General features: G+C 59.8%; 1 protein-coding gene across 1 annotated transcript; it reads left to right on the forward strand.

Moving 5' to 3' along the window:
* Positions 1-1,639: 1,639 nt before the first annotated feature.
* ADGRD2 (adhesion G protein-coupled receptor D2) lies at positions 1,640-21,208 on the forward strand. The gene is given in 25 exon segments (XM_047769295.1): positions 1,640-1,678; positions 1,998-2,061; positions 2,444-2,656; positions 2,972-3,613; positions 3,923-4,021; positions 4,383-4,468; positions 4,605-4,886; positions 5,974-6,085; positions 6,808-6,942; positions 7,415-7,538; positions 8,237-8,342; positions 10,954-10,973; positions 10,975-11,107; positions 12,594-12,697; positions 12,831-12,933; positions 13,195-13,348; positions 13,891-14,024; positions 14,109-14,224; positions 15,336-15,456; positions 18,467-18,508; positions 18,644-18,697; positions 18,774-18,888; positions 19,444-19,502; positions 19,619-19,800; positions 20,815-21,208. Coding segments are annotated over 25 exon segments (3,633 nt in total).
* The last annotated feature ends 522 nt before the right edge of the window (positions 21,209-21,730 follow it).

Genomic DNA, 21,730 nt, shown 5'->3' on the forward strand with positions numbered 1-21,730 from the left:
AAACTTACTTGGGATCTGGGCCTCATAAGGTGGCCCTTTCTAATAGGGTGACTTTCCTGGGTGTTGTAGGGAGATATGTGACACAGGTCCCCTCCAGAGACTGAAGACCCCCCACTCCCCGCGGTCCGGCTGCTCCCCCTGCCCAGCCGAGAGCGCGCTGGCTGGCAGGGGTCTGGCACCGATGGCCTGGGGCCGAGGGGCGGGGCCTCCTACCATCGCCCCGCCCCGGTCGGTGCGGCTGAGAGCCGCCGGCAGGCAGGCAGGCAGCACACAGATGCCGCCGCCGATGCCGCCGCCGACTCCGGACTCCATCCTCGAAACTCTTCGCAGAGGTTGGGTTGATCACAGGCTCCAGGCCAAGCGAAGCCGGTGAGGACCCGGGCTGGGAACCGGGGCGGGATCAGCGCGGCTGGAGGGGAACCCTTTGAGCCCGGCCCGTCAGCCTCAAAGGGACTCCTCACTGGCCCCCTGGGGAGAAGGGACCGGCCCTGGCGGCCAAACTTCGCATCTCTCTTGAATGCCAGTCTGGTGAGCAGGGAAGGTGGGTGCCCAGGATTTTGCAGGAGGCAAATACTGGCAAACATGACAGAGGGATGGGGCAGTCAGCAGTTACTTTGGGCCCTGGACCAGACTCAAGCGGGGAAAAGGGACCATAAATTGGTGCTTTTATAGAGTCCAAAAAGTGTGACTCTCCATATCCTCCCGGGCTGGGATGAGTCTGATTTTCATGCTCATAGACTTTATCTGTGAGAGCGCAAAGGGTGGTGTAAATTGTCATCAGTGATGGTTCCAGACTTCCAGGTGGCATGAGGCTGGCCAAGAGGACACAAGTGGGGCTTTATTTCACTTCTAGGGTGTTCTGAGACCCATGTGTGCCTGACCAGGGCTCTTTCCCAGCCTGAAGCTCCCCCAGGCTGCCAAAAGCAACCCCCAAATCACCTGTGATTTGGGTCTCCTCAGCTTCCGTGGCTCCTGGCGGTGGCGGGTCTGCCCTAAGTGCTGGGTGGATGAAGCGATGGCAAACTGAGGGCGCGGGAGGCCAGTCTCGGCAGGAGGGACAGAATGGCCAAAGGTCTGGAGAAGGAATGCTGCCTGGGGAAATGGGAACAGCTTGGGGAGCAAGGGACGAGGTGGCTGCATGGGGGAATGATGGACAGCAGAGATGTGACAGCACAGAGCCTTGAATGCCAAGCTGAGAAGCCCAAAGAATATGAGGAAGCTGGGCCCGGTGCTCTCCCCGCCCCCCCCCCCCCGGAACCATCCCAGCCCCCCACCCCCACCCCAGGAGACCCTCGCTTTGTTTCCACCCTTTGCGGCCAGTGGACTGCTTACTGCTGCCCTCCCCCCCGCCCCCTCCCAGCTCACCAGGGCTACAGTGTTTCCCAGCTTCGGTCCTGGAAGAAGCTCCTGGAGACCATCCTTTTGTGCAAGCAAATGTCATCTCCACTGGGTGGGCCATCCCGTCCTGGGCTTCCAGCCCAGCGGGGTCTGGGAGCCAAACAAGGAGCAAGATGACAGAGCAGCTAGCATAGTGAGGCAGGACCCTGAGCAGCTTTCCTGTGCTGTTTTTCCTCCCTCAGTCCACACTGGCCACGCGCGTGATCCCTGCTGTTCCTCGCCTGCCCCTGCTGGATCCAGAATGGCCCCCTGGTGCTACTGTCTCCTCCTCACTCTCCTGGTACCTGAACTTCTGGGAAGCAGGGGTGCGGGGGAGGAGGGCACTCAAGGCTAGGGCTCCAAGGGGCCACCTCATATCACAAGGTAACTGCAAGTTACACAAGCTAAGTCCCTGGTGTAGAGATAAAACAAAAACACCCACTGGATGCTAGGAAACAGGCTCAGGGCGATGAAGTGACCTGCCCAAGCTCATATGCTGGGTGAATCTGCAGCACCTACAGCTTCCGCTGTCCCCTGCCGGAGCACATAGTAGACATTCAATAACTGCACATATGACATGGGGATGTGACTCAGACCCCACCTGTCTTCTTCTCCCTCAGATAACGAGTCTCTTTGGGACCCCTTCCAACTCCCCAGGTGAATCAAGGAACCCTTGGGTTACAGGTTGGTATGAGGAACACCCCAGGAAGGCTCCCCTTCCCCCAGCTCAGCCAGCCCGTGGTCCTCATGCTACATCGGCCCCCAAAATACAAAGGAAAGGAGGACATGCCTTTTAGTTCATTCAGCCCCACCATACCAGACCCTGGGCTGAAAGCATCTCTCATGTCCATCTCATCCCTGTCCCTATACAGATGACAGAATAGATTCAGCAAGGGAACAAAACTTGCTGGGTCATACAGCACAGACAGGGTTCAGACCCTTTTAGCCCCAAATGACTCCAAGCCCAGTGTCCTTGACCCTGCCCATTCCACCCATCCCACCCATCCCACAAGGGTCAGATGCCCACACACCGTTCTCCCACACCGGCCCTCCTCTCACCCTGCAGCTCCACTGGCCCCCGGAGAAGTAGTGGAGACTGCCGACAAGGTGTGCAAGTTCTCTGGGCAGCGGCTGAACTGGTGGCAGGCCCAGGAGTCCTGTGAGCAGCGGTTTGGCCACCTGGTACTGCCACCTCCAGATGGGGTCCTTGCTCCACGGCTGCCCAACCCCATCTGGGTGGGCCAAAGAGAGAGCCCTCTGCGAAGACCCCCGCAGAGGCGTGAGTGGGGCCAGGGTTTGGGAGATGGGAGTTGGGTAGGGGAGGCTTTGGTGACCATGAGACAGCACCCCACTGTGACAGTCCTTGCGGATTGAGCCCGGCGGAAGTCGGCATTGCATCTCGGGTTCTCTTGTCCTGGGCTGAAAGTAGAGGGCTGACCCCTGGGCAGGGCACTGGAGCCCCCATTTCTCCCTTCCCGAGAGAGGGAGGCACCCAAGGCCCAGGAGGGGTCCTACAGCTGCGCAAAGGGTCATCACCTGCAGGACGGTGTGTGCAGCTGGGTAAACTGAGGTCGCGGCCCGCGTGTCCCCGCAGGCGCGCACACCACTGCGGTGCTGAGGTTCGGTGAGAGGACGGCGGACAGGGCAGCGCGGCTTCGGAAGCCCCTGCCTGCACTCGGGGCGCTGACGGCGTGCGCCCACGTGCAGTGGGACGCCGCCTCGCCTGACACGGCCGCGCTCTTCTCCCTCGCGGTGCCAGCGCTGGCCAACGCGCTGCAGCTGCGCGCCTTCGCCGAGCCGGGCGGCGCTGTGCACTTGGCGCTCGTGGTACGCGGGCACCACGCGCCCTTCCGCGCTGCCTTCCGCGCGGATGGCCACTGGCACCACGTGTGCGCCACGTGGGAGCAGCTGGGCGGGCGCTGGGCGCTGTTCGCCGACGGGCGGCGGCGCGCCGGGGCGCGGGGTCTGGGCGCCGGCCACCCGCTGCCACCTGGCGGCATCCTCGTGCTGGGCCAGGACCAGGATTCTCTGGGCGGCGGCTTCTCTGCGCGTGACGCCTTCAGCGGCAACCTTACTGACTTCCACCTATGGGCCCGGACCCTGAGCCCCGCGCAGTTGAACAGGGCACGGTCCTGCGCGCCGCCTCTTGGCGGCTTGCTCTTCCGCTGGGATCTGGACGCCCTGGACGTCACACCTTCGCTGCTGCCGCTGGTGTGGGTGCGGCTTTTCTGTCCAGGTACGGCTGCCCAGCCTCCCGGCTGCCAGCCCCCGCCCACCTTTTGGCTCCAGCTCCAATTCCCTGGCTTGCATCGGCTTCCCTTCAGTCTGGGGGACCCAGCCCACCTCTTGCAAACCGAGCCACGCCCAACTCTGGCCACGCCCTCTCCAGGCCTCCAAGTTCCCATGTCGCCCCCTAACTCCATCCGGGACCGTGCATCCTGGGGGCCCCTCTGGTGTGCAGGCGCCTTCCAGGCACACTGGAGGTGGATCATAGGGCCGATGGGAAGCCAGGATGCATCCCTGACAGCTCTCCCACCCTGGCCAGTGCCCTCAGAGGAGTGCCCTACGTGGGACCCAGGACCCCGCACCGAGAGCCCTTTGCTCTGCCTGCAGCAGCTGCCCTTTCTCTGCTGCTATGGGACAGGTAAATCCCCATCCAGCTGTGCCTTGGGCTGTGCTAATGGGGACACTGGGTATGGACTGCTGCAGGCTGAGGGGGAGCAGGTAGCAAAGCCTGGGAATTCAGAATCTTCTCAGAATCTCAGGGCCCCCACAAAGCCTAGACCACAGATAATGGGGCTGTACCAACCTGGGGTGAATCCCAGCTGTGTAACCCAGAGCAGGTGATTTTGCTGTTCCGGGCTTCGGTTTCCCCATCGAAGACACTTCCGTCTCCAGACACACAGCCATCGGTGTGTTCTTCCTCCCAGAGCCACACGTGGTGGATGGGGCGCCGCTGGGGAGGAGGTTGCCCAGGGCTCAGTCTGGAATCTGCTTCTTTGCAGAGAACTACCTGCGGCTGCAGGAAGCCCAGTCATGGCCTGGCCAGGATGTTATCAGTCAAGTCAACGCCTTGGCCAATGCCATTGTGGTGAGCCCCCATCCAAGGGGCTGGAGAGTCTGGGGGTGCTATGGGTGGCCTCCCTGCCCCTCAGTGTCCTTACCTGTAAAAGGAGGGGCCCCTTGTGACAGCCTGACCAGCAGTCAGCGGCTCCTGTGCCCCGCAGCTCTTCCCGGACCCTCTCTCCGAAGGGTATGGGGACCTGTCCCCAGCCGAGGCCTCCAGCTTCCTGGGTATCCTGGAGAGAGTCCTGGCCAAGGAGGCAGCTCCCCTGGGGCCCGCCGCACTGCTGGCTGTCGTGCACTTCCTGAAAAGAGTGGCAGCCCTCGGGGCCTGGGAGCCAGAGCCTGGGACAGGGCCGTGGGAGCAGCTGGGCCAGGCCGTTGTGTCTGTGGCCAGCCTGGTCCTGGAGGAGCCACTGGCCAGTGCATGGCTGAAAGTCGGCGAGGTGAGGCTGGCAGGGCTGGGTGTGATCTGGGCTCTGGTTCCTCCCTTGTCACCAGTTCATGTAGCCGTGGGCGAGCCAGCACCCACCTGGGGTGGGCTCCCTCTCTCCATCCATCAGGAGAAGCTCCTCTTTGTCTGATAGGCTGAACTTCCACATACGACTGCCTTTGAACAACAGTTAACAATTAAGAGCCACTCGTCAGTAAGGGCCACCCACATCCGACAGTCCCCTGACCACCTGAACTGGGAGGTCCTCTCTGCTGGGTGTTCAGCCGTGGAGAACAGAAGAGATGGGCGGTGAGGGTGTTGTTGGAAATCTCATCCTGACAGAAGTGCCCGTGGGTCTGGGAGTGATCAGCCCAGAGACGGGAGAAAACAAGGGGTCATGAACATTGCCCGAAAAGCTCTGGGGCTTTAGAGGCAGACATGGTCCCCTGTGATCTCAGAGGACAGAGCTGAAACCTGCGGATGGAGTGGGGATGGCACCACACAGGAGGCTGGTCCCGTGGAGTGTTCAAGTGGTGCCCCCCATCCTGGGAAGAGTGTTAGCCCACATTTGACTGGGGACCGGAGGCACCATGGCAGACTCTGAACCTCAGTCTTCTTCCCTGGAAAATGGGAACGCTCAGACCTGCCTTGCTTAGGTAATGGAGAGGAGTCGATGTGAGTCAGGCGACTTTCCCAGCAGAGCAGGTGTCCCATGAGGGCGTGTTTCCCCTCCCTGCCCTGTCCCCACCCCCCCATGGCTTTCCTTTTGGAACCTAAAACCGGAGCACCTATTATAGGCCTAACACTGAGTCAGACCCAAGGAGCAGAAGGCATGGCCCTGCCTTCAGCATGTGCCCGGCTGACAAACAACCTACCAGCAGGCAGAGCCCTGCGAGGCCGTCAGCAGGAGAGTGTTGGCGAGGCCGGAGAAGGCAGGGCTCACCTGCAGTCTGAGGAGACCGGACTTGGTCCCGGAGGCCCTCTGGAGATGTTGAGGGTCTGGAGAGGCAGGCCCCTCATCGATCACGGAGAATAGCCGTCACGGTGGGAGGCGGTGGGGTGTGGAGTGTGAGAGGGGCTGAGATGCCACCTCCCCCCAGGTGGTAGGTGGACCCATGGCCCTGGTGGCGAGTGTGCAGCGCCTGGCACCCCTGCTAAGCAGCGTGCTGACCTCTGAGCGGCCCCGAATGCACCTCCAGCACCGCCAGGCTGGTGAGGCTGCCCCCACCTGTCCCACACAATTGGGCTCTGAGTGGGGCCTGGGCTCAGACATCCTCCTCAGCCCTGGTCCCTGGGAGCTCTCTGACTCCCGCAGAAACTCCATTCTGTTTCCTGCCTTTGCCCATGTTGTACCCTCCCTCCAGAAGGTTCTTTCTGTCTTGACCTCCTAGCGAACTCCTATATATCCTTCAGAACCCTGCTTGAGCAGCAACTCTGCTAGGGAGCCCTCCCTGGTTTTAGGTCTCTCCTGACAGTCAGTTCCTCTCTCCTCTGTTACCCCAGTATCTTGAACATAACTTTTGCTGTATTTGGGGTCAGTACGTAATTCCACCCTGAAGCTCCCTGCGTGCCAGGGTTATTTCTGAGTCATTTCTGCATCTCAGGGCCAAGCCCAAGTGCCTGCTCAGTGAATGTTTGTAGACTGAGTGGGGGAGCACTAACAGTGGGACCGCGGGCAAACATTGGGCCCTTCAGGCACCCAGGGGTTTCTGGTGGCTCATCCATACCCCCCAGTGGCTCCCCCTCATCAGGGACCCCCTCCCTCTGATTTGGAGAGGTCCGGTTTATGCTGGGCAAGGTGCCAAACCTCTCTGAGCAGGACTAGCCTCCTAGATATGGGGCCGGGAGAGAGGACGTGGACCCTGCCAACTGGGCCAGCTCAGCAGAAAGACCTCCCTCCTGAGGTCCAGCCACTCGGCCCCATTTGATCCCAGGCCTGGAGCTGCAGCGGCTGCACCTGAGGGAGGCGGGCCCGGAGGGTTCCATATTCACGATGCCCGGTGGGCACCCAGAGGGGCCTGGCCACATCTGCATCCCTGCTGGTGAAGTAAGGCGGCTCCTCGGGAAAGGTGGGTGAAGGGGAGGGGAGGGGGAGCCCTCTTGGGGTCTGGGTCAAACCTCAGCCCTCAGAGTGGCTAGCTCTGAAACTCTGAAGTCCCCTCACCTTTCAGAACCGTTCCCTCATCTGTGAGATTGTCCTATTCGTATTTGCGTTGTTGGGTTGTTACGAGGCTAATGGCACATAGTAGGTGTTCACTTAGTCGCCTCCCCTGAATCCTGCGCAGAATCCCTTGCTGCCACCCGGGGTGGGAGATTAGGATGAGGAGCAAAGGGCTTTGGAGCTGCCAGGTTAACCACATGAACAATGGCTGGTGGAAATTCTGGCCCCGCCACTTATTAACATGTGATCTTCGGGAAGTCCTTTAACCTCTGTGCCTCAGTGTCCCTGTCCGTAAGGTGAGCAGAGCCTTACCCTCCAGACCAACCTGGGGTGCTTGCTCAGTCCTCGGGTGGGTCTTGGGCCTCCTCGCATTCATCCAGGCCTCTCTGGAGTCACCGTGATCCAGAGCTGGTTCAGCTCAAGTGTCTTCAAGCACATGCCAGGGGCCCCCGGCCAAGGGCCCCCAGCCCCTGACAGCTCTGAAGAGACAAGCAGAATGCAGAGGTGAGTGGGTCCCACCCAGCAGACCAGTGAGGGCCTGGATCCCCTCCGCAGGGAGGGCCAGGCCTCCGCCTCCTCCCAGAGCACCCCCCTGTGGTGGTCAAATGCAGCCCAGGGCCAAACCCGCTCACCCCTGACACACACACTTCTGGGCCTGCCAGAGACATGCGGGTGGGAGAGTGGCTCAGCTCCTGTCTGGAGTCCTGGCTTCTGTGTTGAGTCTCAGGGAGGGAACAGGACTTACTCAAGTAACCAGCAAGAATGGAACTCAGGGGGAGTTCCCGTCATGGCTCAGTGGTGAACGAATCCGACTAGGAACCATGAGGTTGCGGGTTCGATCCCTGGCCTCGCTCGGTGGGTTAAGGATCCGGCATTGCCGTGAGCTGTGGTGTAGGTCACAGATGTGGCTGGGATCCCGAGTTGCTGTGGCTGTGGCTGTGGCCAGCAGCTACAGCTCTGATTCGACCCCTAGCCTGGGAATCTCCATATGTCATGGGAGCAGCCCTAGAAAAGACCAAAAAATAAATAAATAAATAAGGAAACCGAGTGCCCCAATTCCCAGCACAGGACTTTTCCTGATGTTTCTTTGAATACAGAAGGTGTCACTTCCTCCACAGGGGCCTGGATGAGATGACCCCATCCATGCATGACCTCTCTCCCCAGACAGCCGGTGCCCTTAAAAGCTCCCTTTCTCCCCACAGGTTCCTAAGCACCCAGGTGGGGTCAGCCATCATCTCCTCTGAGGTGTGGGATGAAGCCGGGGAGGTCAACACAGCTGTGACCTTTCATCTGCAACACCAGGTCCAGGTACTGGGTGGTGCTTTTGGGAAACAGCCACCGGGTCCCGTTATCCTGGTTTGGTGCCCCACCCCCTACCCCACTGCCACCACATCCCAATATTTGTTCACGGGACAACCAAGGTCTAAAAATGCTCAAGAAAAATGCTCAAAGCCGTCCCACTGTCCTCAAGAGAGAGGGCAGGGAAGTCACGCATGGCGCACTTACTTACGGCAGGTGCCTTGAATAAGCAGCATTCATTTAATCTTCCCACTGCCCATTCCATGGCAGGAAGCTCAGGGGAGCTGCTGTGCTTGGTCCCAGCTTGTAAGTGGCAGAGCTGGGATTTCATTATAGTCAGTGTAACCTGCAAGACTGATGGTTCCCACGGGATGATCCAGAAAGATGTGGGGCCTGCCCTGCACTGCGCTTCATACGCATGAAAATAACCAAAACATCCATCAATAGGGACTTTTTTTTTTTTTTTTGCTTTTTTAGGGCCGTACCTGTTGCATATGGGAGTTCCCAGGTTAGGGGTCGAGTCAGAGCTGCAGCTGCCGGCCAAGGCCACAGCCACAGCCACACAGGATCCAAGCCGCATCGGCAACCTACCCCACAGCTCACAGCCATGAAGGATCCTTAACTCAAGATCGAGGCCAGAGATCGAACCCATATCCTCATGGATACTAGTCAGGCTCGTAACCTGCAGAGCGGCAAAGGGAACTCCCAATAGGGACAATTTAAAAAGTCTTATGAAGCTACACAGGGGACCATCAGCTGAGGTTATGAAAGGAACGAAGTATTTTGTTATAAACTGACATGGAAAGATCACCAAGATATGTCATTTAATTCATTATGTGTAACACACAAATTCCTTTTTGACTTTGAATGTGTAGAGCATTTCAGAGGAAGCTAAAGTCTCTTTTTCTCAAAACGACTAATCCTGGACACATACACACACACACACACCACAGCTTATCAGTCTTTTGCGTTTCATCTCAAGACTTCAGAAACATCAGTTTGATCGAGATATAGAAATCGTGGTCGTTTCTTACAGAGTCGGGATTTTCTCCATCCTGATCATGCTGTCTGCAAATGAAGACAGTTGTTTTCTCCTTTCTCATCCTTGTCTTTTTTTTTTTTTTTCTTTCCTTGGCACAGTTGATAGGACCTGTAGTTCAGCATTAAAAAGGAGTGTTGAGGAGTTCCCTGGCGGCTCAGTGGGTTAAGGATCCAGCATTGTCACTGCCATGGCTCCGATTACTGCTGTAGCACCGGTGGGACCCCTATGAAGACAGAGACCTAACCACTGTTTTTTTGTTTGTTTCTCTGTTTTTTGGTGGGGGATTTTTTTTTTTTTTCCTTTTAAGGCCAAACTCGAGACATATGGAAGTTCCCAGACTAGGGGTCAAATAGGCAAATCGGAGCTACAGCTGCCAGGCACAGCCACAGCCACAGCAACATGGGATCCAAGCCACATCTGTGACCTGCACCACAGCTCACAGCAACACCAGATCCTTAACCCACTGAGCGAGGCCAGAGATGGAATCCGCATCCTCATAGATCCTAGTCAGATTCATGAACTGCTGAGCCAGAAAGGGAACACCGAGACTTAACTACTGTTCCCTGTGTGTTTGCTTCCAGATCTTTTGTGCATGTGTTTTCTCAGTTACATAGAACCTTATTTTTTTAACCATAAATGGGCTCCTACTGTGCACCTTTTGGAAAAAACACATGACGAGCTCTCCCCGCATCAGTAGAGCCTTGTGTGTTCTTACCAAACAGAGCGTCCTGGAGGGAAGAGTCATGCTTAGCTTGTTCCTAGGATTTCAGTATCAACCATAATGCCAGCCTGAAAGTCTGCTCCCTTCACCTTCCTTCTGCCTCTCCACCAGTATTTTTCTCCAGCTCCTGCATCAATGACCCACCCCGTGCAAACCCCTGGTTCCTCCAACACAAGGAGGCCTCCACGTCCCCCTGCATCTCTGCCTCTCCTTGCCCACATGCGCTCACGCACCTGCCCTGTCCCTGTTGGCTGCCCTTAGGCCTTCCCTCAGAAGCTGGTGGAGCCTGTCTGTGCTTTCTGGAACTTCAGCATCAGGTGAGTTTCCAAGGTCTTTAAACGAGGCACTTAAAAAAAAAAATGCATTCTGCTTAAGGACGAGGCAGGACCCAAGCATGGTTTTGGCCTCTATTCACCAACTTCTTTGTGGGGGTGGCTCCTGGCCCTACTCAGCTGGAGACAAGCTGGGGCAGGAGAGCCTATTATCTCGGCGGTAGTGAGTTCCCTGTCATAGGAGGTATGCAAGCCTACTCTGTCGGGTACCTAGGAAGAGACTCATCTGTCGTATGGGTGTTAGAGTCAATGACGTATCCAAGGCCAGGGAATGAATATCAATCACTGTTGCTTAGTAATTAATGCAGTTAATCAATGGTAATTACTGGTATCAGTCCCATCATCCTACATTCCTGAGAATGTGAAGTCCATTTTACAGATGGGAAACCGAGACCCAGGGAGGGGCAGTGACTTGTCCAAGGTCACACAGCTGGCTAGAGGGAGGGCACCGAGGGACCCCTGGCTCTGGCAGAGGCTTTGCCCTGCTTGCTACCTGCCCCTATCCCCATGTCAGCGCATCTCTAGAGCCCTCTGTTCCCTACTCAACCCAAGCCCAGACTTAGGGGGCTCCTGGGCCACCAGTGGCTGCTCTGTGACCGCCTTGTACCGGGACTCGACTGCCTGCTTCTGCAACCACAGCACCAACTTTGCCATCCTGTTGCAGGTGTATGACGTCCAGGTGAGGGCTGGGGAGGGGGCAAGGGAACAAGGGCAGGTGATCTCAGAGCCAAGTTTTAAAGGATGAACAGGAGTTGAGCACGAAGGCATCCCCAGCAAAGGGCCATCTGAGCAAAGGCAATGGGGCCAGAGAGGGCTGACCTGTTACGTTCTAGACCTGCATTGTGTCTGGAGCTTCCAGTGCGATGCCCAGGAGTGGGGGGGGGGGGGACCGGTGGAAGTGGGCAAGGTGGGCATGGGTCAGATCCCACGGGCCTGGAATGCCAGGCTCACATGCTTGGATGTGGTCCTATTGCAGAGGGCGGGTGTGGAAGAGTGTGAAGCAAGCTTTAGATTTGCACCAGGCAGCCTGCTGGTGCCAGCAGTGAGGCTGGGGCGGGGAGAGGAGGAAGCAGCGGGCCTGGCCTAAGAGAAGGGAGGGACCCTGGACCAGGGAGCAGGGGGGAGACCAGGTGGGTGGGCCGCTGGGGGATGAGGAGGCGCAGGTGGGCAGCAGCTCTGGGCAGGCCGTGGGCCTGAGGGGCTGTGAGGTCTGTGGTCTGGTGCTCAGGGCGAGAGGGGTCTCAGCTGGAGTTGAAGAGCCAGGAGGTAAAGTCATGGCTGAGATGAGGTCAGAATAAAAAGAGGAGTTCCCGTTGCGGCTCAGCTGGTTAAGGACCCAACTAGTATCCATGAGGATGTGGGTTCGATCCCTGGCCTCGCTCAGTGGGTTAAAGTCGCAGATATGGCTTGGATCTGGTGTTGCTATGGCTGTGGCACAGGCCAGCAGCTGCAGCTCGAATTTGACCCCTAGCTCCAGAAACTTCCATATACCTGCAGGGTGGGTGCAGCCCTAAAAGAATTAAAAAAAAAAAAAAAAAAAGATAAAAGGAGTCCTGACCAAGACAGGCTCCTGAGAGGTACCAGCATGTAAAGACTCAGGCAGTGGGGAGAGAGCTGGGGCGGAGGGGGAGCCAGATTCCAGAAGGAAGCCAAGAGAGGCGGGCTCACCGGAGCCAGAAAGGGCCTCTGAGGGGCACTTGCCAAGAGGATGAGTGAGATGGGGTCTGAGCCCAGGAACCCTGGGGGCACTCTGCGTGTTGGGGGCACACACTAGAGGAATGCGCTATCCAACACATTTTTCCTGTAAAAACACAGCGTGGACATGTGGCACATCATGAATAATCCGTGCCAGCTCCTCATGACCCGCTGGGTGGGTGGCTGTCCCCCTGCCAGCCCCTCCCCACCGCCTGAGTGTGTTGGTTGCTTCAACCTAATGCTCTTAGTAGCTGCGGAGTCAGTGAGAGCTGGGCCCCAGCTGAGGGAGAGCCAGCAGGAGAGGCTGTACAGATGCTCATTATTAAGTGCCTGCTGTGTGCAGGCCTGGCAGAGGAAGAGGTGGCCTGAGGAACCTGGGAGTTGCCAGGCGGGGGCAGGTGAGGCCTGGTCCCTTCAGATCAGGGTGGTGGCCAGGCTCCCAGGCTCCAGGGTCCCTGTCCCTCCTGCAGAGAAGCCCTGAGGATGAGTCACTGCTGAGGACACTCTCGTTTGTGGGCTGCGGTGTGTCCTTCTGCGCCCTCGCCACCACCTTCCTGCTCTTCCTGGCAGCTGGGTGAGGCGAGCTCCCCTCTCTGCCTTCATTAGCCTGTCTCCCCAGGGCTCAGTGGGGCTGGGGCTGCTAGGGGCAGGGGGGGCTGGGGGGCTGGGATGGTGTCCTGATTAAGCAACTCCTCTGCCTGCCCCAGGGTCCCCAAGTCAGAGCGAGCCACTGTCCACAAAAACCTCACCTTCTCCCTGGCCTCCGCCGAGGGCTTCCTGATGGCCAGTGAGTGGGCAAAGGACAATGAGGTGGGTGGCAGCCGATGGGCTGGTGACCTCTGGGGGCCTGGGAAAGCACCTTCTGCCTTTTCTGGGTCCCCCACCCCCATCATCCCTCAGCTCCATTCCCTGGGAGGAAAGGTTCTGAATGACTGGGCTGGGCCCAGGGTGCTGCCTGGAGCCCCCACCCACTCGTCCACTTTGGCTGGGCAATGCCAGGCAATGGCAGGGGACCCAGGGAGGGGCCGCACCCGTGACGGGCCATGTGGGGATCCCCCACCCTCCCACCAGGTGGCATGTGTGGCCGTCACAGCTGTGATGCACCTGCTCTTTTTGGTCGCCTTCTCCTGGATGCTGGTGGAGGGGCTGCTGCTGTGGAGCAGGGTGGTGGCTGTGAGCATGCGCCCGGGCCCCCGGATGAGGCTCTACTACGCCACGGGCTGGGGTGAGGCCCCTCTGCCCCCACCCTTGCTCTGGTCTCCTCGACTCTGCCTCGCATGGCCTCTTTTATGTCCAACACAGACTGCCCCACACCCGCCACCGCCCCACACCCACCTCCACCGGCCCCCAGCACCCCGCTCAGCAGCCGTCTCCGACACAAACTCAGCTGCTCAGCTCCATCAACCTCCGACTCTACCCACCTCCAATTCTGGAACCCCTTCCACTTCAACTACCTCCACTCCCGGCCTCTGACGCTGCCTCCCTAACCTGTGACCTGCTGACCCCCATGGCAATCGCCAGCCGCCCTCTCTGTTGATTCCCAGCCCTAAGGCCTCAACTGAATCTCAGCTCCTCCACTCCCCATCTGCTGAGGGCTCCAACACCACCCAAAAGGATCAGGCCCACTGAGCCCACTCTCCGGATCTCCCAAGGCCACCAGGACACCTGCCACGGGGACAGCTGGGCGTGGCAGTTCTGGACAGGCACTGGATCCCAGAGAGGCCAGAATGAGTGGCATGGTCCTGAGGTCCTTTATTCTTCCCCTAGGTGTGCCTGTGGTCATTGTGGCCATCACCCTGGCCACGTCCCCCCGAGACTATGTGGCCACCGGGCACTGCTGGCTCAATGTGCAAACAGACACCATCTGGGCCTTCGTGGGGCCCGTGCTCTTCGTGCTGACCGTGAGCAGGGAGGTGGGGGGCCTGCAGGGGAGGGATGCGGCAGGGGAGGGCAGGCCCTTTCGCCCACTGACCCCAGATCTCCAGGCCAACACCTGCATCCTGGTCCGTGTCGTGATAGTCACCGTGTCCAGTGCCCGCCGCCGGGCCCGCATGCTGAGCCCGCAGCCCTGCGTGCAGCAGCAGCTCAGGATCCAGATGTGGTGAGGCCCCAGACTGGGGGAGCCATGTGTGAGCATGTGTGAGTCCAGCGTGTGTGTGCATGTGGCCACGTGTGCTCATGCGTGCAAGGCTATGGGTGAGCATTGGTGTGTGACGTGCCCCTGCGGTGTGTGCACACTTGCTCGAGAATGTGGCTGTGTGGAAGCAGGTGCTCATGCACTTGGCCTGCGGGGATGGTAATTGAGCCTGTGTGTCTATGAGGGGGATGCCACCAGCCACCGTCCTGGGGACTCACCATCTGCAGAAGGCACTGATGGCCTGGTGGGGACAAGATAGAGGAGACCCCCAGATCAGTCCCCAAAGTTCAGGTTCAGGGTGAGAATCTAGGTCTCTATTCCATCCAAGAACCTCAGTCACTCTCCAGGACCATATCCTGATGGAAGGGGTACCCTCTGGCCTTCCTCTCCCCTACCCACCCTCTGCCAAGAACAGGGAAGCCGGAGCCAGTGGGGACCCTGAAAAGCCTGGCAGGGAGTTCCCGTTGTGGCTCAGTGGGTTACAAACCTGACTAGTATCCACGAGGACTCAGGTTCCATCCATGACCTGGCTCAGTGGGTTTAGGATCCGGCATTACCGTGAACTGTGGTGTAGGTCACAGATGCGGCTCGGATCCATGTGGCCATGGCTGTGGCATAGGCTGGCAGCTGTAGCTCTGATTTGACCCCTACCCTAGGAACCTCCATATGCCATGGGTGTGGCCCTAAAAAGCAGAAAAAGACACAGAAAAGCCAGGTGGCCCAGGGGAGCCTCGAGGAGGGGAAAGAGGAAGCCCTTCCAGCCCCCACGTGTCCTGGATCCACCGTCCAAGCCTCAGCCCTCCACCTGGACAACTGCCACTCCCTTCCTCTGAGCCAGGCTTGGGACTAGGACCCCATCTCTCCAGTGCCACCACCCCTACTTGATGCCACTCGGGGCATCTGAGAAGGGGCCGTCAAGTCCAGCAGAAGTTACCAGCTACACCTCAATCCTGAGCTGTGGTCCCCGGTCTGCAGCTCGGGCCTGTCTCCAGGCGCTTTCCAGGGGCTGCCCTCCCGAGAACCCGGTAGGGAGCCGGCCCCCTGGCCTCCTTCAGCCCTACCTGCTGTCCCGCAGGGCCACGGTGAAGCCGGTGTTGGTCCTGCTGCCCGTCCTGGGCCTGACCTGGCTGGTCGGCGTGCTGGTGCACCTCAGCCCGGCCTGGGCCTACGCCGCCGTGGGCCTCAACTCCTTCCAGGTACTTCCAGGCCACACACTGGAGCTCAGAGGGCCTGGTTTGTCAGGGGACTGAGAAGAGATGTCCCAACAGCAACGGGGGACATGGTCACGGGGAGGGAGTGGGAAAGGAGAGTGGGAGCAAACCTCTAATCCAAGAGCAGTGCTTCAGGGAGGATTCTGCACCTGTTTGGCAGCCGAGGGAGCTGAGGCCCAGCAGCCTGAGATGCTGTGCTCCAGCCCCTTCAGGCCCCGGCAGGAGGCCAAGGATGGGGGTGCAGGACACCGGGGGCCTCTCTCTGGGGTCTGCAGGTGGCCTCCTGTGGTGCAGCATGAGCTGCTTCATTGCCGAGGATGGCGGTGTAGCCAAGATTTGGCTTGGAAGGACATGAGCCCAGTAAATGAAGCAGGAACCTGTGACCACAGGAGCCCTTCTGTGTGCCTTTTGGTCCTGCGTCTGGGAGCCACAGAGATGGGTCAGAGGGCTGGGTGGGCATCAGTCCAAGGAGGGCCCTCCCCACCCTGCCCTGCCTCTCCCCCCACCCATCCTGCCGCCTCCCTTGTGTCCCCAGCATCTGTTATCTATACCCACCACCCCTCCTGGCTCCGCCCAGCCCAGGTCCCTCCTCAGAGTTGGAGGGTGGGGCACAGATGGGCAAAGACAAGCTCAGGAAATCAGGTGCCAATTCTGTCCAGGAGCCACGTGTCCCCAGAGCTGGGCGTCCTGGGCACCTCCCGTCCTCTCCTCAAAGGTGGGCTGAGAACACCTGGGTGCTGAGTCCTGGGCCAGGCTCGCATTTGTATCTCCAGACAGACCTTACAGATGGGGTACCTGAGGCCCCGTGACGTCACTTGCCCAAGGCCTCATGGTAGAAAGGAGCGGTGCTGGGGTCCAAGGTCAAGTTTGTGTTCTCGGCCATCAGGTGTTCAGCTTTGCCTGCAGATGGGTCTGGCCTGTTCCCGGAAGAACTGCCAGGCCTGGGGGTGGGGTTGGGGAGCTGGGGTGGGAAAGGGCACCCTCATCCAGTCTCTATGATGTTTTTGGAATATCAGGTGCCAGGCACTGTTCTAGACACTGGGGACACAGTAGCAGAGGAGGCCACAAAATGCCCTGTTCTTGCAGAGCTGACAGAGTGGGGGGAGCAGACCAGGCCCCAGGCCAGGGAGTGAAGGGTTAAGAAGGGAAGAGGCAGAGAGAGGGGAAGGGGTGCAAAGGGAGTCTGTCTCCAGGGTCCTGGCCATACTGTCTTCTCTGCCTGGATTCTGGGGGTCTGTCAGGCAGGCATGGGGATGGAGAGAGGAAAGGAGGCAGGGTGGGGTTGGGTGGACAGCCGGGGGAGGATGGAGTTCATTCCCCAAGGGGGGGACTGGAGAATTAAGAAAAACTGGGGTTCCAGGAGTTCCCGCTGTGGCACAGCATCTTTGGAGCACTGGGACATGGATTCAATCCCTGGCCGGGCACAGTGGGTTAATGGTCCGGCGTTGCCACAACTGAGGCTTAGGTGGCAACTGCGGCTTGGATCTCATCCCTGGCTCGAGAACGCCACATGCCATGGAACAAGCAAAAAAGAAAAAAAAAAAGGAAGGAATCAAAACTGGGGTTCAATGTTCTTCCCAAAGAAGCATGACTCCCAGAGACCTGATGGGGCCTGGGCACCCGGGGACAGAGAAGCCCTTCTTCTAAGCCCCCCACCCCACCCCCAGAGCCCCAGGGGCTGGGATTCCAGCTCGGCCCACTTAGCAGAGAGACCCTGCTCAGGTCTCTCCACCCTGCCTCAGATTGATGAGGGCAGCAGCAGCATCCTGTTGCTATGGCAACTACTGCAGCTCCATCCCTGCCTGTGACCCTCAGGTGGGCAGAGCTGCAGCCACAAAGCCAGAGCCCCCATCACCGCTCCCTCTGCCTCCCTCCCAAGGCCATCCTTTCCTCTCTTGGGGTCTCACACTTTGTCTCTGTCTCTGAGCTTTCCCTGAGATTCTTCCTCTGTCTCTCAGGCTCTGTCTCTGTCATAGTCTCCTCTCCCTGTCCCCTTCTCTGGGATGGACCACCTGGCTTTTCCCAGGCTTCTCTACCTCTCCCCTTCTGCTGAGCTCGGACCCCGTCCCACCTCTCCTTCGGGTCTGGTGAAAGGAGGGGAGAGGCTGTCTTATGGCGGGGGGGGAGGGGTGGTCAGAAGGCCTCAGATGTGGGCCTGCTCTGATGTTCCTGCCACTGTCTCGGGGCAGGTCCCCGAGTCAGGCTGGGAGCCAGTTTGCATCTCAGGGGAGGAACTGCTGCCCTTCGCGTTGGCGGGATGGACACTCAGCAAGCCCTGGGCTCCAAATCCCACCTGCTGAGCCACACATCAGCCTGGGACACAGAGCTCTGTCCCCTACGCTGGGCCCCAGGGTCCCTCTCCCCACCCAACCCCCAACCATGGAGCTCCTGTGGGGGTCAAGTGTCACCCAAGTGTGATGGTGCCTTGTGAGTGGCCAGGCTTGTGGTCCTGACACACGTGGGGAGGAGGAGGCTGCTCCAACCCGGCCACTGTGCTGGGTCCTTCACAGTCAGCAGGAGGCAAGTCCGGGCCTCATCCCCACTTTCTAGATGAAGAGACAGAGGCTCAGAGAGACCTTCCGCTAGAGACACGGTCAGAATGCAGTCTTCTGTCTCCAGACCCGATTTAGCCTTGGAGCCCCAGGAAGGTGTCCCCTCTCCCATTTGCCACCCTTGCAGCATAGTGAGGCTAGAGGATGAGCCAGGTCAGGGACAGGGGTGGAGCGTGGAGGGACAGAGGGCAGGGGGCCTGCCTGATGGCCAGAGACCGAAGGCTTGGTGTCCAGAGGACAAGGCCCCTCCTGGTTCTCTTTGCCATAAAATGCCACACCTGCCCCCTCCCCATTGTGGGTTGAGGGGCAGGGCAAGATTTGTGGATATCAGCTCATGTCTCTAAATGTCTCTGAGGGTGTCTCCATGGCAATGCCAGGCCAGGTAGTGGGGGGTAGGGGCCCCCAGGCAGTGACACCCACCCTCACCCTGGGTCTGTCCCCAGGGGCCGTACATCTTCCTGGTCTATGCCGCCTACAATGGGGAGGTAAGTCCAGGGACACCGGCTGCTGGGGGATGGGACAGGGGTGGGGCAGGCAGGGCTTACGTGCAGGGGGGTTCTGTGCCTGGCCCCTGCAGGTCAAGGGAGAGTCCCAGGCCTGACGCTGGCCCCATCCTCCAGGTCCGGAGCGCCCTGCAGAGGATGGCTGAGAAGAAGGCAGCAGAGGCCTTCCCGGTGGGCAGGCGCGGGTGGAGGGGCGGGGGGCCCTCCCCATAGTCGGGGTCCTGGCACTGATTCTCTTTCCTTTCAGGCTTGCTCCAGTCCCGTGGGCCCAGGATTCCACCCTGGGCCCTCAGGCCCCTGGGAGATGGCCCGGGACAACCCTGTGGTCTTGGCTCCCCCCCGAAGACACCTGGCTCTTAGAGGTAAGGCCACACCACCCTCCGTTCCGAGTCCACCCCGTGCCCAGTCTCCCCAGTGCTCAGGGGGAGCTAGGAGGGCAATGGCAGATCCTGTTAGCCCATCTGAAAGACGAGGAGACTAAGGCCTGGGGGATGGCTTAGAAAAGGCTCCTTTCCTTCCACCACCCCCACCACCGGGCTCCCTGGTGCCCGGCCTAGAGGCAGAGCTTGTCCAGGGTCCCCTTCCCTGGGTCTCCATGCAGAAACGGTGTGGGGAGGTGCCCAAAGGCAGGTAGATGGATGAGGTTCAGGGCCTTGAGACGAGACATGGGATGAATGACTTAGGGTCAAGCCAGGGATTTGAATCCCAGCTCCTACTTCACCTGCTGTGTGCCCTTGGGCCAGTTACTTTCCCTCTCTGGGCCCTAGTTTCTTCATCACTAACCTATAAGGGAAATTTTGAGTGGATTCTTAGGGTCTGTGTTAGTGAGGTCCCTGTCCAGGGTTAGGGAGCACAGAGAGAGCTTCCTGCCTCAGCTTCCTGCAAGTTCACCTGCTCGTGTGTCTTCCCTCCACTAGGAACTCACAGCCCCAGAAACCCCACAACCTTCTCCTCCATCGCAGAACCCGAGAGACCGGTGAGGCCGGGGAAGGGCAAGGCTCTGCCAAGGGGCTAGGAAGTGTGACCAGCAGCGTTGGGGAAACCACAGGGACCAGGGTGGAGCTGGGCTGGGGGCTTCCCCTGGGGGCCCAGGTGGCCTCGTTTCTCAGTTACCAGGCAGAAGGGTGTGGGAACAGCCGGGAAGAGCTGACCCCGTGCTGGCAGACCCCGAGTCCCAAGGCCCCTGAGGTGGAGGAGTCGTCCCCAAGACAGCCAAGGGGTCCCAGGGCCAGGGGCGCGGAAGGCGTGGCGGCCACCCCACTGATGGACCCCCCGTCTGTCCTCAGGCTGTGGAGCTGACAGCATTCAAGCCTTCAGGTACAGCTCTCACCCCAGGGGCTCCCTCTGTTCCTCTCGGCGCCCGGATACCCCCTCAGCCCCACTGTCCCAAAATGGAAATGATTTGAGAAAAAAACCGCACCCAACCTGCCACAATTTGAGGGGTCTTCCTATCACTCAGCTCCTTGTTGGTGCCTGAAAATCCCCCATCAGCACCCTGTGGGCGCTGACAGTGAAAATGCAGGGATCAGGGGGAGAGGCTTAGTGAGGGAGGAAGTCTGGGACCCCCTCCCAGGCCAGTGCTGCCAGAGAGGCAGCAAGCGAGGAGCCTGCCTCCCTCCACGCACCCCAACACCCAGCCTCTTCGCCTCACGCCCTGGCAGGGCCCCCATCTTGTGGCCCTGTGGTCTGAGACGCCTCCCAAACCTGGAGAGGAGCAGGGGCTTTACCCCAAGGCCTCCGTTTCCCCAACTGGACAGCTGATGATGGCAAGAAGGGGACCTGTGGGTAGTGGGGCAAGGCTGGGGCCATCCAAGCTTTGCTCAAGGAGGGTTCAGCCGGGCCCAAAGGGAGCTGTGGGGACTCTGGTCACTGCCAGCCTCTCTGAGCCTGAGTTCCCACAGTCTTAAACCAGAGAGGAGCTGATGGGGGGTGGGGGGGGGCGGCTTCAGCCCTGCTCGGCCTCCAAGCTGGGGATCTTTCTTTCCCCTCCTGTTTGTGGAGCTCTCGCTGGGGCCGGGCCCTGGGCAAACCCGGGCATCTGCTGACTCCTTTCACGTGGCCGCCTGGGGTGCTGTCACCCTCCCGCGGTGCAGATGAGGAAGCTGAGGCTCAGAGAGGAAGGTGTCACCAAGCCAGGGTCAGTGGCAGAGTTGGGGTCAGGCCCCACCCCAATAGATGCGGAAACTGAGGTGCAGCAGTAGTCATGTGGTGTATGCGTAGGCACTCTTGAACCAGGTCTGTAAGACCCCAAACTCGCAGCTGGCCACCCCCCCCCCTCCCCCGGTCAGGTGTCCCAGGTCCTCAGCATCTCAGCTTCCCCTTCTGCAAAATGGGCTGGAGGCGCCCCCTGCAGGCCTGCGGGGAAGGCGCAAGCACCCAGCTGTTGGTGGGCGTTCTGAGGGGGCCGAGCGGCACCTCCCATCACCCCCCACCTCGGCTCCCAGCGCCCCCCGCCCCCGCCCCCGCACAGCGTCTGTGGGAACAAGAGAGCGGCAGCGGCGCCTCTGCACTCAAGCGACAGCGCCTTTGTCTCCGCTGAATGGGTGCGTTGCTAAGGCCGCTCGTAGCAACGGAGCCGCTTCCATCACGGCCTCTCCGAGGGACCCCCAACTCTCCCCGCCCTCTGGATGCCCCGGCCCCCCCACCCCCCGCCCCACCACGCGACCCATTCGGGTGGCCTGAGCCAGAAGTGCGGTGGAGTGAAGGCTGCCCAGCTGTGTGTCTCCAGCGACGCCTGCCCCTCCTGAAAGCCCACGGCGCCCGCGCCCCACGCCCACGTCCCGGCGTTGCACGTGTTCTCCAGATGGAGAAACTGAGGCTCAGAGAGCGGCTGTGGGAGACTTCCAGGGTCGCCCAGGCCAGAATCCCACCCCAGGTCTTCTCCCAGCCTCAGTAACCAGCCCCCTCCCTATCTCGGAAGCGTGGGTCTGCACCTTGGCTCTCTGCCGGCTCAGCCCAAAGAGGGCACTTTCCTCCCAGGTTTCTAGAGCGAGTGTATGGGAACTTTCCTCCCAGCTCCTCCTGGGGACCTCATAGGAGAGACAGCAGCATCTGGACCACCACCTGCTCCCAGTGGCCTCAGCCTCTCCCTCCTTCCAGTGGAGCCCCTGGCCCTGGTGGTCCAGCTTAACCTGCCAGGTCCCACAGCTCTGTCCCCAGCTTTCTGTCTATGACTGTCCCGCCCCTCTGCCCCTTCCCTCCTGC

The sequence above is a fragment of the Phacochoerus africanus genome, chromosome 2 (assembly GCF_016906955.1).
Source record: "Phacochoerus africanus isolate WHEZ1 chromosome 2, ROS_Pafr_v1, whole genome shotgun sequence".
Classification (NCBI taxonomy): Eukaryota; Metazoa; Chordata; class Mammalia; order Artiodactyla; family Suidae; genus Phacochoerus; species Phacochoerus africanus.